Source organism: Parasteatoda tepidariorum, chromosome 8, assembly GCF_982258835.1.
Source record: "Parasteatoda tepidariorum strain Cologne lab strain chromosome 8, Ptep-v5.0, whole genome shotgun sequence".
Taxonomy (NCBI): domain Eukaryota; kingdom Metazoa; phylum Arthropoda; class Arachnida; order Araneae; family Theridiidae; genus Parasteatoda; species Parasteatoda tepidariorum.
This window is the reverse complement of record NC_141762.1, coordinates 55,660,316-55,680,139: the sequence shown is the minus strand read 5'-3', so window position 1 is coordinate 55,680,139 and position 19,824 is coordinate 55,660,316. Positions and strand designations below refer to the sequence as shown.

The 19,824-nt window shown below is 32.8% G+C and overlaps 3 protein-coding genes across 3 annotated transcripts; 2 read left to right on the top strand and 1 right to left on the bottom strand.

The window, feature by feature from the left end:
• The first annotated feature begins 594 nt into the window (after window positions 1-594).
• Window positions 595-5,180, top strand: LOC110283562 (protein ced-11-like). Its single transcript, XM_071181042.2, has one exon. It carries the CDS (start codon window positions 686-688, stop codon window positions 4,982-4,984), a length of 4,299 nt encoding a protein of 1,432 aa, XP_071037143.2. The 5' UTR covers window positions 595-685; the 3' UTR covers window positions 4,985-5,180.
• Window positions 5,181-6,428: 1,248 nt separating this feature from the next.
• LOC147806168 (uncharacterized) lies at window positions 6,429-10,925 on the bottom strand. Its single transcript, XM_087149568.1, has 2 exons — window positions 9,374-10,925; window positions 6,429-9,328 (listed from the first exon to the last, which is right to left on the bottom strand). Exons 1-2 carry the CDS (start codon window positions 10,923-10,925, stop codon window positions 6,429-6,431), a joined length of 4,452 nt encoding a protein of 1,483 aa, XP_087005694.1.
• Window positions 10,926-13,346: 2,421 nt separating this feature from the next.
• Window positions 13,347-19,252, top strand: LOC107436555 (cuticle protein 10.9). The gene is made up of 4 exons (XM_016048318.4): window positions 13,347-13,476; window positions 14,739-14,795; window positions 16,031-16,289; window positions 18,412-19,252. Exons 1-4 carry the CDS (start codon window positions 13,468-13,470, stop codon window positions 18,534-18,536), a joined length of 450 nt encoding a protein of 149 aa, XP_015903804.1. The 5' UTR covers window positions 13,347-13,467; the 3' UTR covers window positions 18,537-19,252.
• Window positions 19,253-19,824: the final 572 nt, after the last annotated feature.

Sequence of the window (19,824 nt, the reverse complement as noted above, 5' to 3'; positions counted from 1 at the left end):
TATTCTCTGTAAACTGAAAAGTTTTTGCCTTTGCCCAAAGATTTGAATAGTATATTTAGGTTTATGTTATTGATTGAGTGTTAAGAAAAAATAAAGCAATGCCAAAACAATAATTTAATTTATCAGATCCTCAGATGATGATTAAAAGAATTATTTTAATAACTGTAACACGTAAATTGAGATAAGACCAATCTGTTTTTGAGAGTTATTTCAGATCTAACTTATGAAATTTAGAGTATCAATGAAAATACATTTTGTGCATTACCAAAACCACCTTGGAATTTGACGAGCTGTACTAATTGAAAATAGCGATTTTAACATTTAATAACATTAACATTTAAAAGAATTATTTTAATAATTGTAACACTTAAATTGAGATTAGACCAATCTGTTTTTGAGAGTTACTTTAGAAATGGAATTTAGAGTTTCAATGAAAATACATTTTGTGGATTACCAAAATCACGTGGGAATTTGACGAGCAGTGCTAATTGAAAATAGGGATTTAAACATTTATTTCAACGATTGTGGCAACAATTTATTTACTTTGTTTTCGTCAGAAAACAAGGAATTCGATGGAGCAAAAAGAAAGCTTACATAGTTCTTTTACAGTACAAAGTACGAAAAAAAACGCTATAAATTATATTCGGAATAAAAAAAATGACGTCGTAATATTTCTTGGCTTAAAATGCAAACAAACGGTGCACCAAAAGATCCTTTCGAATCGTTTAATAAAATATCACACAATGATGATGATATTGATAATGGATTCTTGCATGTAGGGACTAAGCACATACCCTTTTTGCTGTCATCTTGTAGTACATTTGATACAGCGAAGATCTTCTCTAAATTACTCACCAACAACAACTGGAAGACTCCGCGAGTAGTTTTATTTTTAGATGCCAGCACTGAAGAAATGCTTGATATATCGGAGGAATGTCGTTTGTTGGGACATCTCCTAATAAAAGGTTTAATGTCGACTTTAAACACTACTGAAACATGGTTATGCACGAATGGGTTAGATGAAGGGTTCACAAGTGAGTTGGGTGAGGCTTTCAAAAATGAAATCTCGAGACGAAAAGTATTCTTCAGGCAAAAAAACAGATACGCTTTTCCCGAAGCAGCTTTGATTGGCATCCATAGATTGGACGCCTTGAGAATTTCTGAAAAAATTGAGTTCATGAGGGAGGATTTAGAAAAACAGCAAGGCTTGAAAAAAGACATAAATGAAAACTTTGACTGCTATGTATTTTTGAAGGATGCTCACAAAGTGAAGCAAGGGGTCTCAAACTTTATGATGAGTTTTTTAAGTCATATCAGCGAAGGTCGTATTTCTTTGAATGATGACTCACGGGAAGATATTTCCCGGAAGAAAATTCCTGTCGTAGTCATATTATTCCATGGCGAGTTGAATGATATGGGCATGATTTTGGGACTCATTAAAAAAGGCTTGCCATTGATAGTGATGAAAGGTAGTGGTGGACTGGCTGATTTGATATCTTTCACATACAGCCAAATTCGAAATTTTCATGACTCAGTTAACCTTGGCGAGTATTGTGAGACAGTGATAAAACCTCTTTTTTTAGAGCAATGGGATAAGCTGTGTCCTGATGGATCCCTTAGTAAAACATTAAAACAAGAAATTTTCATGAAAATAATAAACTGTATTCGATGTTCCTATCAACATGGTAGAGAAACCATAACAGTTCTTAATCGTTTTGATTTGGAAGATGACTCAATTCCTTTAACTTCTTATTTGCTAAAGGCTTCTTTTAATTCCCGCCCAGATGATTTTATTTCTGATTCACATAACATGAGAGAAGATTTGTTGTTAACTATGAATTGGAATAATCCCGATGTTGCCAAGTCTGAAATACTTTATAAGGATAATGGTTTTAAAATTGATAATGAGATATTTTTTAAGTGTCTAGTCAAACCAGAAAGAGAACAATTTATAGCCATGTTTCTTAAAAATGGTTTTAAAGTTCGGAAATTTATCAATAGTCAAGTTTTATCAAGTTTGTTTCAAAACTCCCTGAAAGAAATGTTTTTTAGATCTGTTGTATGGGAAACTATATTTGGATATAGGTCCACAGTAAAAATTCCAGGATATGCCATCGAGCACAAACTGTCGCATCTGCTCGAAAAATTTACAAGCATTCCGGACCTAATAAATTGTCGCCAAATATATTGTGGGGTTGGTGATGAATTAAAAGAAGACCAATCAGAAAGAAGAGCGATTTCTGTACTTACACTCTGGGCTGTTTTGTCATATCGCAGTGATTTGGTGAAAATCCTTTTGAATTACTCCGAACAACCTATATATTTGGCAGTGGTCTGTTCTGCAGTATTTAACAGACTGAAAACATTTGTTGTGGACTTGAATATGCAAGAAGATATATCTCAACAATCAAAGATGTTATCGGAGACAGCGATACAATTGCTAAGTTATTGCTACGACAAAGTACCCTGCAGAGCTCTTGCAGTGTTATGTGCAAAGAGTTCAGTTTGGTCTTACAAACCACTTATCGAAACTGCAGCTTTTGCTAAAAATAGATATTTCCTGGCCCATCCTTGTTGCCAAAAATACTTGGACTGCGTGCTAATGGGAAATATAAACATAGTAAACCTTCGTTATGGTGACGTAACTCTCCCACAATGGTTAAAATTAATATTATGCACATTTTTCGTCTTTCCTATGTTTCTATGGATCAAATTTGAATCGACAAATCTGTCTGAAAGCTCATACCACGCGAAGTTTCATGATTCAGTCAAGCGATCTGTAAACGGTAATTTTTCGGATGCCGAGAAAAATGTAACTATTTTTAAAAAATTGTATTACTTATACACAGCGCCTATTTCAAAATTTTGGATTAATATTGTTTTTCACTTTATGTATTTATTTGTCTTCAGCGTAGCTGTGCTATGGCCAGCTTGTGGAAATCCGTATTTAGACTTTGCCATGTGTATTTGGACTTTAATGATGTTAATGGACTTAGTACACCAGTATATTTTCTTGCAGTATCCTAGTATGGTATTAAGACGTAAAGTAATCGATATAATTTCACTGACGGTTTTTCTTGCATGCTACATGGCTAACAGATTAATATTACAATTGTCATTTTTATCATCTTACAATACAAAAGCAATGCTGTGCATAGCTTTGTTATACTTTTATTATCGCTTCACATTTCAGTATTTTCCGATATCGTCTGAACTAGGAAGCTTGATATGGAGAATTAAAAGAATGATTTTAATCGATTTCATGGGATTTATGAGATTTGCTGTTTTAGTAATGATAGGAAATGGAATTGCACTGCATGCTATAGTTTATCCAGATTATCCTTTCAATTTGAAGCTTGGCGGACGAATAATTTACAATTTACTTACCGCGTTATTTCTCATTCCTCATGTTCCCGATGACTTCGGAATTCCTGATTCTAAATGCTTTCAATTAAAGAGGCAGGGCTTAAGTTTCATTGGATTACCGAAAAATATTTGTAAAGTCGGTAGGTATAACAAACCGGAATGCCCTAATCCTGGAATATGGCCTTATATTCTTGGTTTTCAGTATTTTATTATTCTAAAACTGATTCTGATCACATTGCTCTATGTGTTATTTCGTTACACTGCCAGAAAGTTAGATTCAAAAGGATCAAATATTTGGACGTGGAGAAGATATGAAGTGATTATGGATTTCAAAAATCGTTTTGTTCTACCTCCTCCATTAAGTCCTTTAAACTATGCTGTTCATATCTTCGCTTGTACTTTTGGAACCTTGTTTAAAAGAAAAACCAAAGTCAGTAAAATTCGATTCCATGAAGCAGATTACAAGATTTGGAAAAGCTTAGTGGGTGAATATTTTATCGAAAAAAGCAAGAAAAGTAAACATGAAGAAATGAAACGAATGAAATACACATTTATGTTGAGAGCTAGGCTTAAGGAACAAAAGCGAATCATGAATGAGTTGCAAGGCTATTTAACAGAACTTCAAATTCTTGTCAGAAATACACACAAACATTTGGTATGTAGCAGCTTGAAAATTCCCTTGAGAGAAAAGCTAAATTTCAAACAAGTACCACAAATATTTTCCAGAACATCTCCATATCCTGGAACTAATATTCTTCGATTTCCTGTTTCAGATAAGAATGTTTCGTGGAATAGTAGTTGGACTTTTTATGATCCTATAGCCTATACCATACCCATTGAAGACTTTCCTAAAGAGCTGAGAATACATGTTGATGTTGACATTCAGCTAAAGCGAGAGAAAGAGGGAGATCATTTCCAAATGCCCATTTTTAAGTTTAATACTTGCACCATAAATCCAGGGGGTGTCTGTTTTGATCGCCAGTCATGGATGCTTACTAAATTTAAGGTGCCATTAATGTATGAGCTAGACTCAGAACAATTACCTAAAAATCCCATTGGACGAACAGGCTTAAGAGGAAGGGGCAGTCTTTGTCGCTGGGGACCCAATCATCACATTTTTGCTGTCATCACAAGGTGGCAAGATATAGAATTTGTCACTCTTCATAAATACTTAGATGTTGTTTTAGTTATCGATGGCAATGGCCTTGCTTTACCTGGAGGATGCGTTTTTGATGAAAATAAATACCATGTACTCTCTTCATCTGCGTTCCAGAATATCGACACCAAATGGATTGGAGAAGCTGAAATGATTACCTTCTTTTTAGAACAAGAGGATGCAGTGTGTGCTGGATCACGTGACGAAAACTCTTCTTTAACCTTCTCTTGTGTGAAGAAGGGATATTTTGATGAAGCCACCAATACCGATCAAGCTTGGTGTGAGGCCGAGGTTTGGCATTTTCATTATAACACGAGGTGTACCAACATTGAAACAAAATTCACAGCTAACACTATATGGGCTTTGTTGACTGAAAATATACTCACTAAAATGCCTGTCGGTCAAGCTGCTCTCTTACATGGCGTTGCAAGGAAAATGAGAGCTACTCTAGAAGCCATGTAATGTTTTTAAACTGCCTCGTTTAATCTACCAATTATAAAAAGTTACAAAAACTCTGATCGGAAATAAGCATTTAAAAACGAAATGTGTTTAAAAGAACAGTCATGTCATCGTAATGCATCACTCTTAATTTTTTTCCGAACATGAATGCACCTCCGAAATATGGAGATTGCATTTTTCATTATAACGGAGAAAACGTAAAAATAAAGTTCTAATATTCTAATGTTGACTGAAAATTAAGTTTTTTTACCATAAACTTTTCTCGCATTTTTAAAATTGTTATCGTTAAAAGTAGTAACAGTTATTGCTCATTTAGATGGCGCATATATGTTTTATAATTAATGTATTGTAATGACTATATTCCATACAAATAATCACACCAGATTTTCATAATAATAAACTTAACTTTATTAAAAATTAAAAGAAACTAGTCATTATTTTTATATTCGAGCATCCAGCTCTTAAACAACCAAGGGAGACCCTCTCCCGACCAAGATAAACATACCTCTACCTCGATTCCTAGCATGCCCCCGAAGGGGTGACACAATGCGCCAAGTGCGCCTGAACGATCGCCAAACAGTTGCCAAACATTACACCTTTCCCCCTAAGATAATGATTATATTACACAATAATTAATCGTTAATCTGAAAATTAAAAAAAAACAACTGTTTGCGATAAAAAAAAATAATAATACACATTGATACATACGATAAACATGATTATGCAATATTTCCAATGACAACATAATAAGAATATTAAACACTAATACAGATGAGATATTCAAACTACTCATATATAAACTCAGTTATCATTATGTACCTATGTATAATTATACACTGTAACGATAGTATCAATAATTCAATTCTATATAACCTTTTTTTTTTATAGCAAAAATAGTTATAAAATAATATCTAATACAAGAATAATTATCCACTTTAACTATAACCTACTGACACACAGTAATACTAATAATATTTAATATTCACATTATTAATTAAACAATAATTACAACAAATCAAAATAAAAAATATTTTTAAACCATAACACCTCAAAGATCATGTATAAACAATTATATTATATAATACTAAACAATTATATTATATGTATATCATAGATAAACAATTCAATAATTATATTTCCATGGATTTTAATCATATCTTAAAATTAAGCATATAAACAATGAAATTTACTATTTTTCAAACACTAAATCATTCATTTTTTTTTTTTTTTGAACTATAAAGATCTTACTTTTCAATATGTTTTTAAATTAATTAAGCACTTACCTCAAATATCTGTTATTTTAAATTTATCCACAAGTAAATATCAATATAAGCATATAAACACTTAGAGTCTCTAATAAAATAATATAAGAGTCATGAAATAACTTTCAACACTAACTGACCAAGTCTGCATTGACCTCGACAGTTTATTTATTTTTAATATATTTTTAATCACCTGAGATTGGGAGTCTGGAAAGGGCATCTGCGTTTTTAAGATTTCTTCCCGGACAGTGTTCGATACTTAAATTATATTTTTGTAGGGCAAGCGCCCACCTTTGGAGCTTAGACGATTGGGGAGCATTTTTAACAATGAATGCCAGTGGGTTGTGGTCGGTCACAATTTTGATTGGGGAGCCAAATATCCAAGGCTCGAATTTCTTCAATGCCCACACTATTCCATAGGCCTCTCGTTCAATAGTGGGCCAATTCTGTTGAGATTTAGAAAGCTTTTGGCTGGCATAACACACTGGTACTTCTGAGTCGCCTTTCCGTTGAGACAAGCAGGCACCTACTCCCACCTGTGAAGCATCAGAGTGGATGATGAAATGCTCGTTGGGGGTAGGGGTAATCAATTCCGTTGTTTTCGCCAATTTCTCCTTGAGCCGTTGGAAAGCAGACTCATGAGTTTCTCTCCAATCAAGCATCTCCGGTTGTTTTTTTCTCGTGAGTTCGGTGAGGGGGTATGCGACGTCTGCATAGTTTGGGATGTATTCCCTGTAGTAATTCGTCAGTCCTAGAAGGCTTTTCAGATGAGTTTTCGTCTTTGGCGATTCCAATTTTTGAATGGATATTATTTTCTCCGGGTCAGGTTGGTGTTTTCCTGATCCAATCACGTGTCCTAAATATTTGATTTGAGGTTTCGCAAAAGAACATTTCTTCACGTTGATGGTAAATCCTAATAATTCTAATTTTGTAAAGACTTTTTCTAAATCTTGAAGATGGGTTTCGAAGTCTTTTGAGAAAATAGCAATATCGTCAATATATGATCTTGAAAATTCCTTGAACTCTTTTAGTGACTTGTTCATAACTCGCTGAAAAGTGGCAGCGGCATTTTTCAATCCAAATGGGAGAACTTTAAATTGATACTGCCCACGGTGAGTTTTGAAAGATGTAAATTCTTTGCTTTCTTCCTCCATAGGAACGGCATAATAACCTTTGAGAAGATCAAGCGTGCTTATTACATTGGCTCTTCCTATATTGTACATTAGATCCACTGCATCTTCCATCGGAAAATCGTCTGCTTTGGTAACCGCATTCAGAGCTCTATAATCAACACAAAGTCTGATGCTTCCATCTTTCTTGTTTACACAAACTACTGGGTGAGCTATCTCAGCTTCACTCTCCTCTATTAATCCTGAACTTAACAAATCTTCTATTTCTGCATCAACTCTTGTTTTCAACGCTTCTGGGATCCTATATACATGTGGTTTCTTTCTTTCTACATTTGGAATTAATCTAATCTTGTGGGATTCTACTTCAGCCATTTTTACTTTTCCTGTAAATAATGCTTGATGCTGGTTGATGAGGGTCATTATACTATTCTTCTGAGTTTTATCCAAATTTTCTAGATCTAAATTTCCTTCAATTTTTAAATACTCCAAAGGGGTTGATAAGTCTTTTCTTGGTAGAGTTATGACTTCTCCAAAATCTTCCTCATTTTCGAATATCACTCCAACGGCGTTGACACGAGCTTGAAATTTTCTTATTTTGTTGGAATGAACATGTTTTACTTTTCCATCTGGTAGTCTTACTTTGTACGAGTGAGGAGGAATAAGACTCACTATTTCTCCAGGACCATTCCATCTAGCATAAAGCTTGTTGTTAGAGTCCGGTATAAGTAAATAAACTAGGTCACCATTCTTGAAACTTTTTGGCACGGATCTTCGATTGAAATATTCAGTGTATTTTTGTTGTTTTCCACTTGCGATCAATTCAGCTTGTTCTGCAGCTTGCTCCATTCTTATTTTCAACTGTTGTAAGTATTCGACAGCTGATTCACTCAAATTTGGAGGAATGGGTATTTCACCAGACCATGATGATTTTAGCACTGCCAAAGGTCCTCTTGGCTGTCTTCCATACATTAATTGAAAAGGTGAGATTCCAGTGGTGCAGTTGGGGATTTCCCGATAAGCAAATAACAGGAATGGGATATGCTTATCCCAGTTAGATGGGTCGCTCCTTATCACATGATGTAGCATCTGCTGTAAACTCCTATTCCATCGTTCAACTAGTCCATTGGAAGCACTGTATCCAGGGGTTGAAAATCTAGGATGGGCACCCAATCTTTCTTGAAATTCTTTAGTCAGTCTTGACACGAAATTTGTACCATTATCACTTGCAATAGTATGCGGGATTCCTGTTCGCATGAATATTTCGAGGAGAGCTGTGCAAGTAGCTTTTGCACTTAAGCTTTTCAGAGGAATGGCTTCCGGCCATCTTGAGTGTTGATCTATAAGACATAAAATATATTTGTGCTTCCTAGCAGAGGGTGGATCAATGGGCCCAATAATATCGATGTTTACTATTTCGAATGGCAGTCCAGGTCTTGCTACTGGAGTTATTGGAATTTTATCCGACCTTTTCTCAGGGCTTCTTAATTGACATTCGCTGCATGTTTTGCAAAAGTGTTCCACATCTTGAGAAACTCCTGGCCAGTAGAAGGAATATCTAATTCTCTCTTTTGTCTTCCGCATGCCCATATGGCATCCAAATACCGAGTTGTGAGCTAGATCAAGTACCTTCTGTCTTCTACTTAATGGGAGAACTAATTGGCGTATTTTTTCTCCAAACAATTTTTCTTCATGATGCAAGAGTCCGTCCATAATAAAATAGTTTCCCTTCCTTTCCTTCGACAACTTCCAAGGCTCGTGTAAAGTCGGGCATGTTTGTTGTTCTACGAACAGCTGTTTGGCTGGCGATGCAGTAGACTCGATGGGATTGGCTGTTGCATCATCCTCTAGCCACTCCCCAAAGCTTGACTGGTTGCCAGGGGCAACTGATGCAATGCCCTTCTCCCTCTCCTCCACCTCTTCATTTCTCTCTTCTGTCGTATTTTGTTTCTCTTTTTCTGTTTCAGTAAATAAAACGAACATTTTTTCTTCTTCGTTCTGACGCCTTTCTTCTGCGATGTCGGAATCCATGTTCTTTTCTGGGGGGTTGATCAACAGTTCATGTATTTCGGGAGTTAATAAACAAGGCACATTTAATTCATCCGTCACAGCAATAAAGGTATCCACTGAATTAAATAAGTTAGTTCCATCATTTCTTAAATAAATCGGCGTACGGCAAACTTTTGCTTCAATCTGTTGTCCGAATGCAGAAGTTAACACAATTTTCCCTCCATCTCTCTCCTTTACATCCGGAATGAATGACGAATGTAGAATTGAAATCTGAGTTCCAGAATCGACGATTGCTTCGATTTCTTCGGAGTTGATAAAAATATTAACTTTCTGCAGGGGTTTAATAATGGTTTCTCTGACGTCACTCCGTAGATGAGATGAATCTACTTTCGCTACCACCGCTTCTTCTCGGCTTGATACTTTATTCGAATTTCTTGAAATTTTTGTGTGATCCCTTTCATTTCGCTTTCCCGTCATTTCATTCTTTTTCTTTCTATCGGAACAGTCTCTCGCAATGTGTCGATAGCTCCCACAAATGTAGCATTCTCTTTGCCTGACGAAATTGTTTTCTTGTCTCGGATATTCTTTTCTCAGTTGAGGGGGAACATACTTTTCGGGTGAATATGTTGCGTCTCCAAATCTCGGGCGTTTTCCTTCACTTCGGTATTCATCAAAAGATTTTCTTCGCGCTGAAAAGTAAATATCACACTCTCTAGCTAATTCCTGAGGCTTCAACCATGTATTTCTTTGTCGTATTGTGATATGGGACGCTGTCTCTCCGTCTAAAGTTTGGAATATCTTATCGGATATAATTAGTTCCTTAAGTGTATCAATATCTTCTGCATTTCTTAATTTACAGTAATAATCCCATGTTGCGGTCATTCGTGAAGCGAACTGGATGTGTGTCTCTCCTGAATATCGTTTTGCTCTTCGGAAATTTTCCAAACAGGTTTGGGGGGTCGGTTCATATTCCTTCAGAATCAGTGTTTTTACTTTTTGATAGTCCTTTAAATCTTCTCCCTTGATATAAACAAGAACATTGGCAGCCTTATCCCCAATTAATTTCAACAATATCTCTGCTTTGAATTCGTCCGGAACATTCTTATGTTTAAATGCTCTTTCGATGGAGTCGAAAAATATATTCCACGCTTCCGCTTTCTTCGGTACTGGAATCGTCAAGGTTTCTACTCCTTTTATCAGTTTATCCAGGGAAATTTCGTTTTCTCCTCGGCTGTGTTGAGCGTCTGGGGTAGGGCTTCTGCTTTCGATACTTCGTGTCGTTCGGATCTTAGCCAGCTGAATTTCGTGTTCCCGTTCTAATCGTATTTTTTCTTCTTCTAATTTCGCTTTTTCTGTCTCTTCAGCTTTCTTCCTGTTTTCCACTGTAGTATTTAGTATTTCTTTAACAAAGTCCGGATCGTCTAAGTATTCCTTGCTATTTTGCAACATATGTTTCAGCTCCGTTAATTTCAGTTCCAAACTGGCTTCTTCACCGATCTCTGACAAAACTGTCACCAAATCTTCTTTTCGTACGTTTTTGAACATTTTTCTCTCAGATCAGAATTCTCCAACTAACTTCTTATTCTACTTCCGAAATTGCTTTTCTATCGGTGCAAAGCTCTGGTGTTCGAAACGAGAGCGTGTTGTAATGACTATATTCCATACAAATAATCACACCAGATTTTCATAATAATAAACTTAACTTTATTAAAAATTAAAAGAAACTAGTCATTATTTTTATATTCGAGCATCCAGCTCTTAAACAACCAAGGGAGACCCTCTCCCGACCAAGATAAACATACCTCTACCTCGATTCCTAGCATGCCCCCGAAGGGGTGACACAATGCGCCAAGTGCGCCTGAACGATCGCCAAACAGTTGCCAAACATTACATGTATGCAATTTAAGAAATTATAAAAAAAATAAAAAAATGAATGTTTTGTAATAAAATTTAAATAGTAATAAAAAATTAAATTATGTTTTTCAAACAGAATAAAAAGTAAAAATTAATTTTTTTGTCACTCTTAATATTAAGTTCATCACTTTTAAAGGGGTTGAGGAGAATATTTGGTAGTAAGTTCATTACAAAAGCGATGAACGCTATTTTTATTGTTAAACAGTAGGTCAGACAAAGAAAAAAATATTCTCCTGGTTTTGGTTAGCTTGGACAACGTAGTTTTTAAATGTGTTATTATTTTTAGTTTTGTCTCGATTAATTTGTCGAAATAATGGTCAAATAAGCTTCATTAAACGAAAAGGAAATAGCATTACATACTGCTTACCCTGTTTAGATAAAAAATGGTAACTTGTATTGGTATCAGACGAAGGGATTCAGTTGAAAATAGTGCTGCATTCTAGCTAGTTGAGAAGTGGACAAAATTCTTATTGACGATTAATTCTTCTTGCATCTTGCAGTGTTCGGGAAACGAATGGAGCTTGTATTTTCATTCAGCACAGAGTTTCAAATAAAATTGGACCTCCTTTGACTGCAATGAATTTTGGTAAATACTGCTTGTTGAGCTCAAGAAACGTCTGAAGCGTGTGTTTTTATTAAGCATGGAGCTGCAGGTGAGATAAGAGCACTCTACTTTGTCAAAAAATTATCAGAGTTTGATTGACGAAAACTTCTATTTAGCAATAAAATGGTAATAAATCTGCTTGCAGTAAACAAGTAATGATTGTAATGTACATTGTCATGAGATGCGGAGTTCCAGAAAAGATTTAAGTGCTCTATCTAGTCAGATAATAGTTGAAATTTTGATTGAAACATTTCATTCACGCAGGCACGAACGCGAGTTAATAAACACGTTGCGAAAAAATATAAGTAACAGGAAGGAGGCAAAACAAATAAAAACGAAAAAAAATAAATATTAATAAGAATATTCGCAACATTTTAGAAAAAAAAAATAGTTTATTGAAATTAGATTTTAAGCAAACTAAGAAATTTTTGATTAGTGTTAAGAAATGAAAATACAAAATAATTGGACCAGTTTGTGAAAAATGGAAATGCAGAAATACACAGATTTTTGCCGGTTTTATTCTCATTGCCGTTTTGTTATTTAAGTACTTTCTTCTTCTTCCGTTTAAAAAAAACATAAAATTATTGTTGTATTAGATTATCACAGTACAGCAAACAAGAGATTTATACTATGTTTTATTAATTCATAAATTGATACAGTTTTTTCATTCGTGGATAATGTTTTTGCCCCGTAATATCATGAAATATTTTTCATCATGCCTTGCTTACAATTGCTGCTAATCGAGACAGTATTGATTATTCTGTCTTCCCAAGCAAAAAGGTAGTACCTTCTATTTTCAGCATCTATCGTTTTTCTCTTTATTAGGCTCCTAGTTTGAAAGAAAAATTCAAAATGACAAAAATTGGATATACTGCATTCTTGTTTAAGACGTCATTATTGGTGGAGTAAAATTTTCTCAAATGAAAATTTTTAAAGTAATTTTCCTTCTTAATTTAAATGGATTACTAAACAGTTAAACACGAATGCATAATTAACAGGACAATTAGAATCAAGATCACGTTCTTATTTCACTCTTCCAAAATACTTTTTTTCGTTTTTAAGAAGTGCCTTAAGGACATGTTAATCTTCTTCACGTTTTAAACTTCTCTGATTGTTTTTTTCTCTTGAAAAAACTGAATGAAAACAACAAAGATATAAAAAAGCTCCTCGCGAATATGCCAATACAAAGCGAAAATTCTGAAAGGTAAGTTTACACGTATTAATAAAAACCGAAAAAGGAATTTTCGAATTTTTTTGAACTCATCGTTCCTCGGCCTAGTTCTTTCACCAAGCCAGCAAGACTACCTTGGTCTAACAGTTTCAAGTTGCACAATAGAGTTTATATATTTTAAATATTTAATCGCGTTTGACGTTTTTGAACTTGATTGTAATTCTGTGTCTTAGCGGGCGCAAAAATATCAAAAGCTGTACGTGATATAGAACAATTTGTCACATATATTTCGAGTATAAAAGCATGCAAATGTCACAAAATTGCCAGACGCAACTTCTTCTCTACAGTTTCTCACATCCAAAATAATCCTCTTTTTCGGTATTCTAACATCCAACAAAATGCTTAAGGTATAACATTTGATGTAAAGTTTATTTTATAAGGTTTTGTTAAGACTTTTAAAAGTAAATTATCATAACAAGTATTATTAAGTCTTTTTTATAGTTTACGATTATAGCGATTGAGTGAATGAAATAGCTTTTGTAATATAATAATATGAATTTTTATGCGATTAATGCAGAAGGACATTTTTTTATAATATAAAGTATCGATAAAGTTCGTTTTTTGAAAATACGTTGATTTAAAGTTTATTTTATGAAAGTACGTTAATTTAGTTACGTCGATAGTTGATTAGATATTTTGATAGTTTATAAGTTAAAAATAAAGTTTATTTATGTCATTAAGTTGATATATTATGTTTATCTTATAGCAATATCTAATGAAAACTGATTAAACAATCTATTAATATTTTTCTTTAAATTAGAAGTTTTATGCAATAATTTTTGTAATTTAAATATATGACTATAATTAAAAGTAATGATGTGGAAGAAAGTATGCTTTATATAAGCAATAGATAGATTTGAGTTTATTTTATAACCACATCCAATAAAAATCAATTAAATTGTTCTGTAACCTGTTTCTTTCGTTCAGAAATTTTGTGATTGCAAAATGTAACGAATTTTATATTATAATTAAATGAATTTTTATTATTGATGCCGAAGAAAATTATTTTGTTAGAGCTATAAAATATGAACAAATATAAAATAATTAACATGTATTTTGAATGATATAAGGAAAAGCTTAAATATTAGAAAATAGAAATTATGAGTTAAAATTAGTTTTAAATTTTATTGCCATGAATATTCAATGAAATTCATTTCAATTCATTTGATCAGATCCTTTGACATTTTTCACAAAATATTATTCTCTCTATACTATATTATACTATACTATATTATACTATATAATATTATACTATTTAAACGATGCTTAACATTGTGCTGCATCCCTTTCAAAAGCTTACTGTTATTAAAAAGCTTTAAAAAATTCAACCTTTTTCACTAAATTGCCAGAAACGGTTTTGCTTATTTTACAAATTAACAGCAATAATGAGAATATTTATTGCTACTGTAATTTGACTGTTTGTTTTTAATTTTTTTTACAATAGCTCTTAAAGCGTAGGGTTTCAAGGTTCATACAGTTAGACTTGTTTTTTAAAACAAATTATTCATCTGATTCAAAAATAAATTATAAAATAAAAATTTTATTTTTTTCATTTCATGCTTTTTCGAAGCTTTGATAATTATTTTTATTTAAATGTCTTTTGTTTTAGGTTTTCTTATTTGCTTTCTGCGTCGTTCTTGCTAAAGCACAATATCCAATCGGAAGTGTAAGTATATGCTTAGCACTAATATAAACAATAGTTAATGCTTTAATATGTGTCCACCAGATTATTAAAAATCACATTTAATTCCACTTTCCATTTGAGAATAAAAAATGAATGGTTATTTAATTTACATTCACAAATAAATCGCTATTAGTAAGGAAAAAAATTTATAATTTAAAAAATTTAACTTTAATTATTTTTCATCCATATTTTACATTGGAATAAAATTTTCGGAAATTTTGAAAAGTTTATATTTTATTCTCAGCAAAGGAAACTATTTCAGAAGAATATTTTATTGTTGAACTAGTCGTTTTCCTTCTTTTCTTTGTAACGGAAATGCAGGTTAATTTTAACAAAAAAAAAAAAAAAAAAAAGGTGACTTCTAAGGGTGACTTTGCGAGAATCTTATTTCATAATGTAAATTTTTCTGCCATTCTTATTTATGGAGGCCTGCAAATGTTATAATAATGTAAAAAGCTCCCGTATAAAAAAAGAGTGCTACATATAAGCATAAATCAAGTGTCCATTTCCTGCAGATGAAAGCATTAATAATATATAATGGTAGACAGAAATGAGGCTGAACTATATCAATAACTTGTATGCTACATATCAGTATACATGTATTTTATTTTATTTTATAACCGTCGTTGAACAGCCATTCTAATTTAGGGTTTACTACTACCAATAACAAGCTTAAGCTCGTCCCGCCCCCGTAAAGGGGCATCCGGGGGCTTTACTACTACCAATGTTCAACTCCACAGCCTTGTAATTTTGAACCCAATCCAGAAGACAAGGGAACTCATGGATTACGTATTGGGGGAAATTTTCCTTCGTGGAGGACTTTTTGATAGAACCAACCCGCATTTGCGTAACATGGGGAGGAAAACAACGAAAATCTATCACGGTTAGCTTGACGGCGGGGAGACTTTAACCCTTAACCCATGATCCGTCTACCACTGAGGATATTTTACGTCAAAATTGTGGTCTGTGCAAGCCGGATGCGGAATTCGTATCGACGAGCGATCGCTGGGATTCGAACCCGGTTCAGCTCATTGGGAGGCGCTTTATCTCCATACGCCACCACGGTTGTAAACAGTTATATACACACAAACAGTAACTACAACAGAACAAACTGAAAAACTAAAAACAAACTGAATAGGCCGAACTGCCTCGTTTCTGTAAAACTTTTTTTAAGGACGCTAATCGTAAAGTGGTAAAGACCTATTTTTCTATTTTAGCCATATGATGGTGTTCCAAATCCATACCAATACAGCTATAGTGCTCCATCTATTGGAGGTGAAAGTTCACATCAGGAATCTGGTGATGGACAAGGAAGAGTAACTGGTTCTTATTCTGTAACTGATGAAGACGGTCGTTCCAGAACTGTTGAGTACGTGGCTGATGAATTAGGTTTCCGAGCCAACATCATTACAAACGAGCCAGGCACCAGTAACCAAGCACCTGCTGATGTTTCTATTTCTTCTAGTGCCGATGAGGGTAAGCATATCTGGAACTTCTTATAGCCTAATGGAACTCTAGGGTTCCGTGGGACACTATTCGGGAGCCGATGATTTAACCTATTGCTTTTTCACTCAAAATTAGCAATAGTTATTTCTACATTAAGCAACAAATTTATTGAGGTAAAAAAAATGCATTAGAAGAAAATTAAAACAATTATCGTTGTAAATTGAATAGTATAACTCATTTTATATTTGAAACTTGTATTTAAATTTAGATCCAATCTATAATATATTTTTTACTTAATATTTTGATTGCCTTTGTATCATTATTTAAAGTAAAATACCAATGAAAAATAAAGTGCAAATTTTTTTCGGAAAAAATGCATGATTTTTCAAATAATATGAAATGAATAAATTATGAAAAATGAATGAACTATGAATGTATTGAATAAACTATGAAAAGGACATGCATTTATAAAATATTGCACTAGTACTTCTCACCGCACTTTTCAAACTAAGATAAAATAACTAGATTCACAATAAAGAGATATGTTACTCTACTAGCAATTTTCAACGCTTCTTTAGTAGTTTTCGTTTCTACGAAAATCGTAATTCGGCTTTTTTTCCCATTCATTTTTAGCTTATGCGTATACATTCAAAGCAAATTTTTAACAAGAGTAGATTCAATGAATCCAACTGTCGGATATAAAATTTAATTAAAGATTAATGATAAAACGGTCTATTCATCTTAATAAATATTTTTAAAATGAAGCAGTTTCTTGTAGGTTAATACGTTCACAATTGTCTTTATATAATTACTTTAAATACTTTAAGTTATGAAGTTGGGGTTTCGTCGAAAGATTATTGATCATAACGTCCCATAGCCAAATTAAATTGGGAATAGCTGGGTTAAGTAATTGCTCGTTTTAGTTCTTGTCTCTTATAAATTGAAACATAAATTCAAAAATAAGAAAAAAAGGGCAGAATTAACTGCCACAGAACTAAATATCATGTCTTAAGCGAAAAAGGTATAATGAATAAAGTATCAATGAGAAATTTTCGTTTTCCAGTGTTAAAAGCTCAACTTAAATATCAGGGTACTCTAATCTTCTGATTTGTGAAGATAAATTAAGTTGAGGAAGAAAATTCTTTTTGAATCAATGGTGAAGGAGGAATACTTATTGCATGTTAGAAAAAATAAATTTCACTCTTACTGGAATAATAGGCGATAAATCTCAATTTACTCACTTTAACTAAAATTATTAATAATTTAATCATAAACATTTACAAATACTAAAAATTCTGTTGTGATTTTTTCCAAACTACTCATGATATGATTAAAAGTTTAAAAAGCTTCAAAGATGTTTGTAGGGATTTACAGTAAAATGTATAGATTTAAATTATTAGTTGCTCCAAACTTTTAAAAACTAATAATTTTAAACGAAAAAATGTAAACTTAAGATATTGGAGTGAACTTATTTTAGTTCCTTGCGCAAATTCGCAAGTTAATTAGCTGGTTTTATTCGTTTATGATGCTTAAATTGTATATTATAACAGTTTTTGTAATATATTTCAAAAACAAAATTAATTGAAATCAATTTTCAATTGAACTGTGCTCAACAGACCAATATTTCAACAACAACATTTGCTAAATAGTTCGACAGATTAAGTTTTTCGCAAAACTAAAAGTTCAACCACTTAATGCAACACATACAAATCTGCATACCCGGAAGCTCCATATAATTTATGGTGGTAACTTAATAACAATCAAACAAACTAATGTTTCTAAAATTTCAACAACACTTAAAAATATCACAGCTTGCTTATTAAGTTTCATAGTTGCCAACTATTATGATTTTTACTGAAGATTTTTCTTAGTGGTATTTGGGAAGCAGATTAGAGACATTGAAGTTATTTTTTAACTATTATAACACCGTCCGTAAATCAAACTATTACAACCCCGTTTATAAATAAACTGTTAAAGAATTAGTTTGGTTACCTGTTTAATCTGGTTTATACTGACAACGTTTCATGCCGTCATATATTTGTGACGGTGCGAAAGAGTTAACATTTATCTAGACACCTGTGGCTGTATACAGTCCTTCGGACATTTAGTGGATAGAGATTTAGTTTCTAAATGATAATCTCTTTTCTTCTAGGATTACAAAGTTATTCTATTGGTGGTGCCCCTGGTCCAGTTGCATATGCACCAGCTCCAGTCGCAGTAGCAGCTCCAGGACCTTTGCCTCTTGCATACGGTGGTGGTGCCCCTGTACTTCTTTAAGTACCAAACTTATAGAAATAATTGGTGATTTCCTTTGGTGATCAGCTTGTTGGGTCTTAGCTTTAAAAACTTTGTGTGTTCTTCTTCCTCGAATGTGTTGCCACTGTTGCCTTTTATTTGTTATTTATGGACGTAAAAATTCTGTGACTGTGTCGATTCTACCAATTATTGAATTGCTTTCCTTTTTTGTTTCGCTTTCCAATCTGTCAACTTATTCTTGTGTGTCTCCTCTTTTTAAGTGCTTTTCGGTCTAGTTTGAATTGTAAAATGGTTTGAAGTGTTAAAACAGTAAGCTCCTTTACAATGCAATTTAGTTTAAAGAATTTTGAAACATAAAGAACTTGTTTTATTTAAATTCTCTATGAGCCGAAGTGGATTTCTGAAATTTCTGACCTTTTCCAGCTTCTTAGCTATTTTCTTTCATTCTTACGATGCAGAGCTCTTACAAATTTTAAAACTATGTCAGTCCCTATTGTAACGAACGAACGAAAGTCCTCGGGAAAGTAAAAAGATAAAATTGTCAGGGGGTATGAGTTATTTAGACCACTGTAAAATTATGAGTCGTGATTCTAAAATATTTTTTCATATGTTATGAAAGGGTTACATTTAGTATTATCTGTCAATTCTAGATTAAATTAAATTTTAGTAAAAATAACCATTAAAAAAATTTAATATCATGACAATCGTTCTTAAAACTAAATGATTATACATAAGATGCCCAAGAAGAAGCATTAACAAAGCATAAACTTAATTTAAAGTAATTTATTTTTATAAATATTTTTAAATTTTAATAAAAAATTTATTTATACTTTTTGTTGAGTATAGAGAGTTAATATTTTCCTATTTTTTAAAGTAATTACTTGAATACTAGTTAGGAATTAATCTGAATCAATTGCAAAATACTTATCCTTTAATATTTATCATCTCTATTCGCTTCATTTAGTTTCTCAAATTTGTTAAATTGTAAGTATTATTTGTGGTTTATTTTAATTGAGATTTATAGTAATAGAGAGTATATTTAAATGTTAAAGAGAGAAGATGAAAAAGGTTGTTAAAACTTGAAAAGTGCATGAGTAATGTATTTGCTAAATTGGTTCAAGCAAAATTCCAACTTTATTTTAATATTTAATTTGGAAAACGCCGGAAAAATGTTGCTTGAGGAATGTTTCTTTTCTAGTCCAGCTATTTTGAGTAAAATAGGATTTAAAGTCGAATCTTATGTAGCTGTCATTCAAAATTTGTGCAATAATGTTACTGTTCTGTAAACAGAAAGATTTATTTAAAAAAA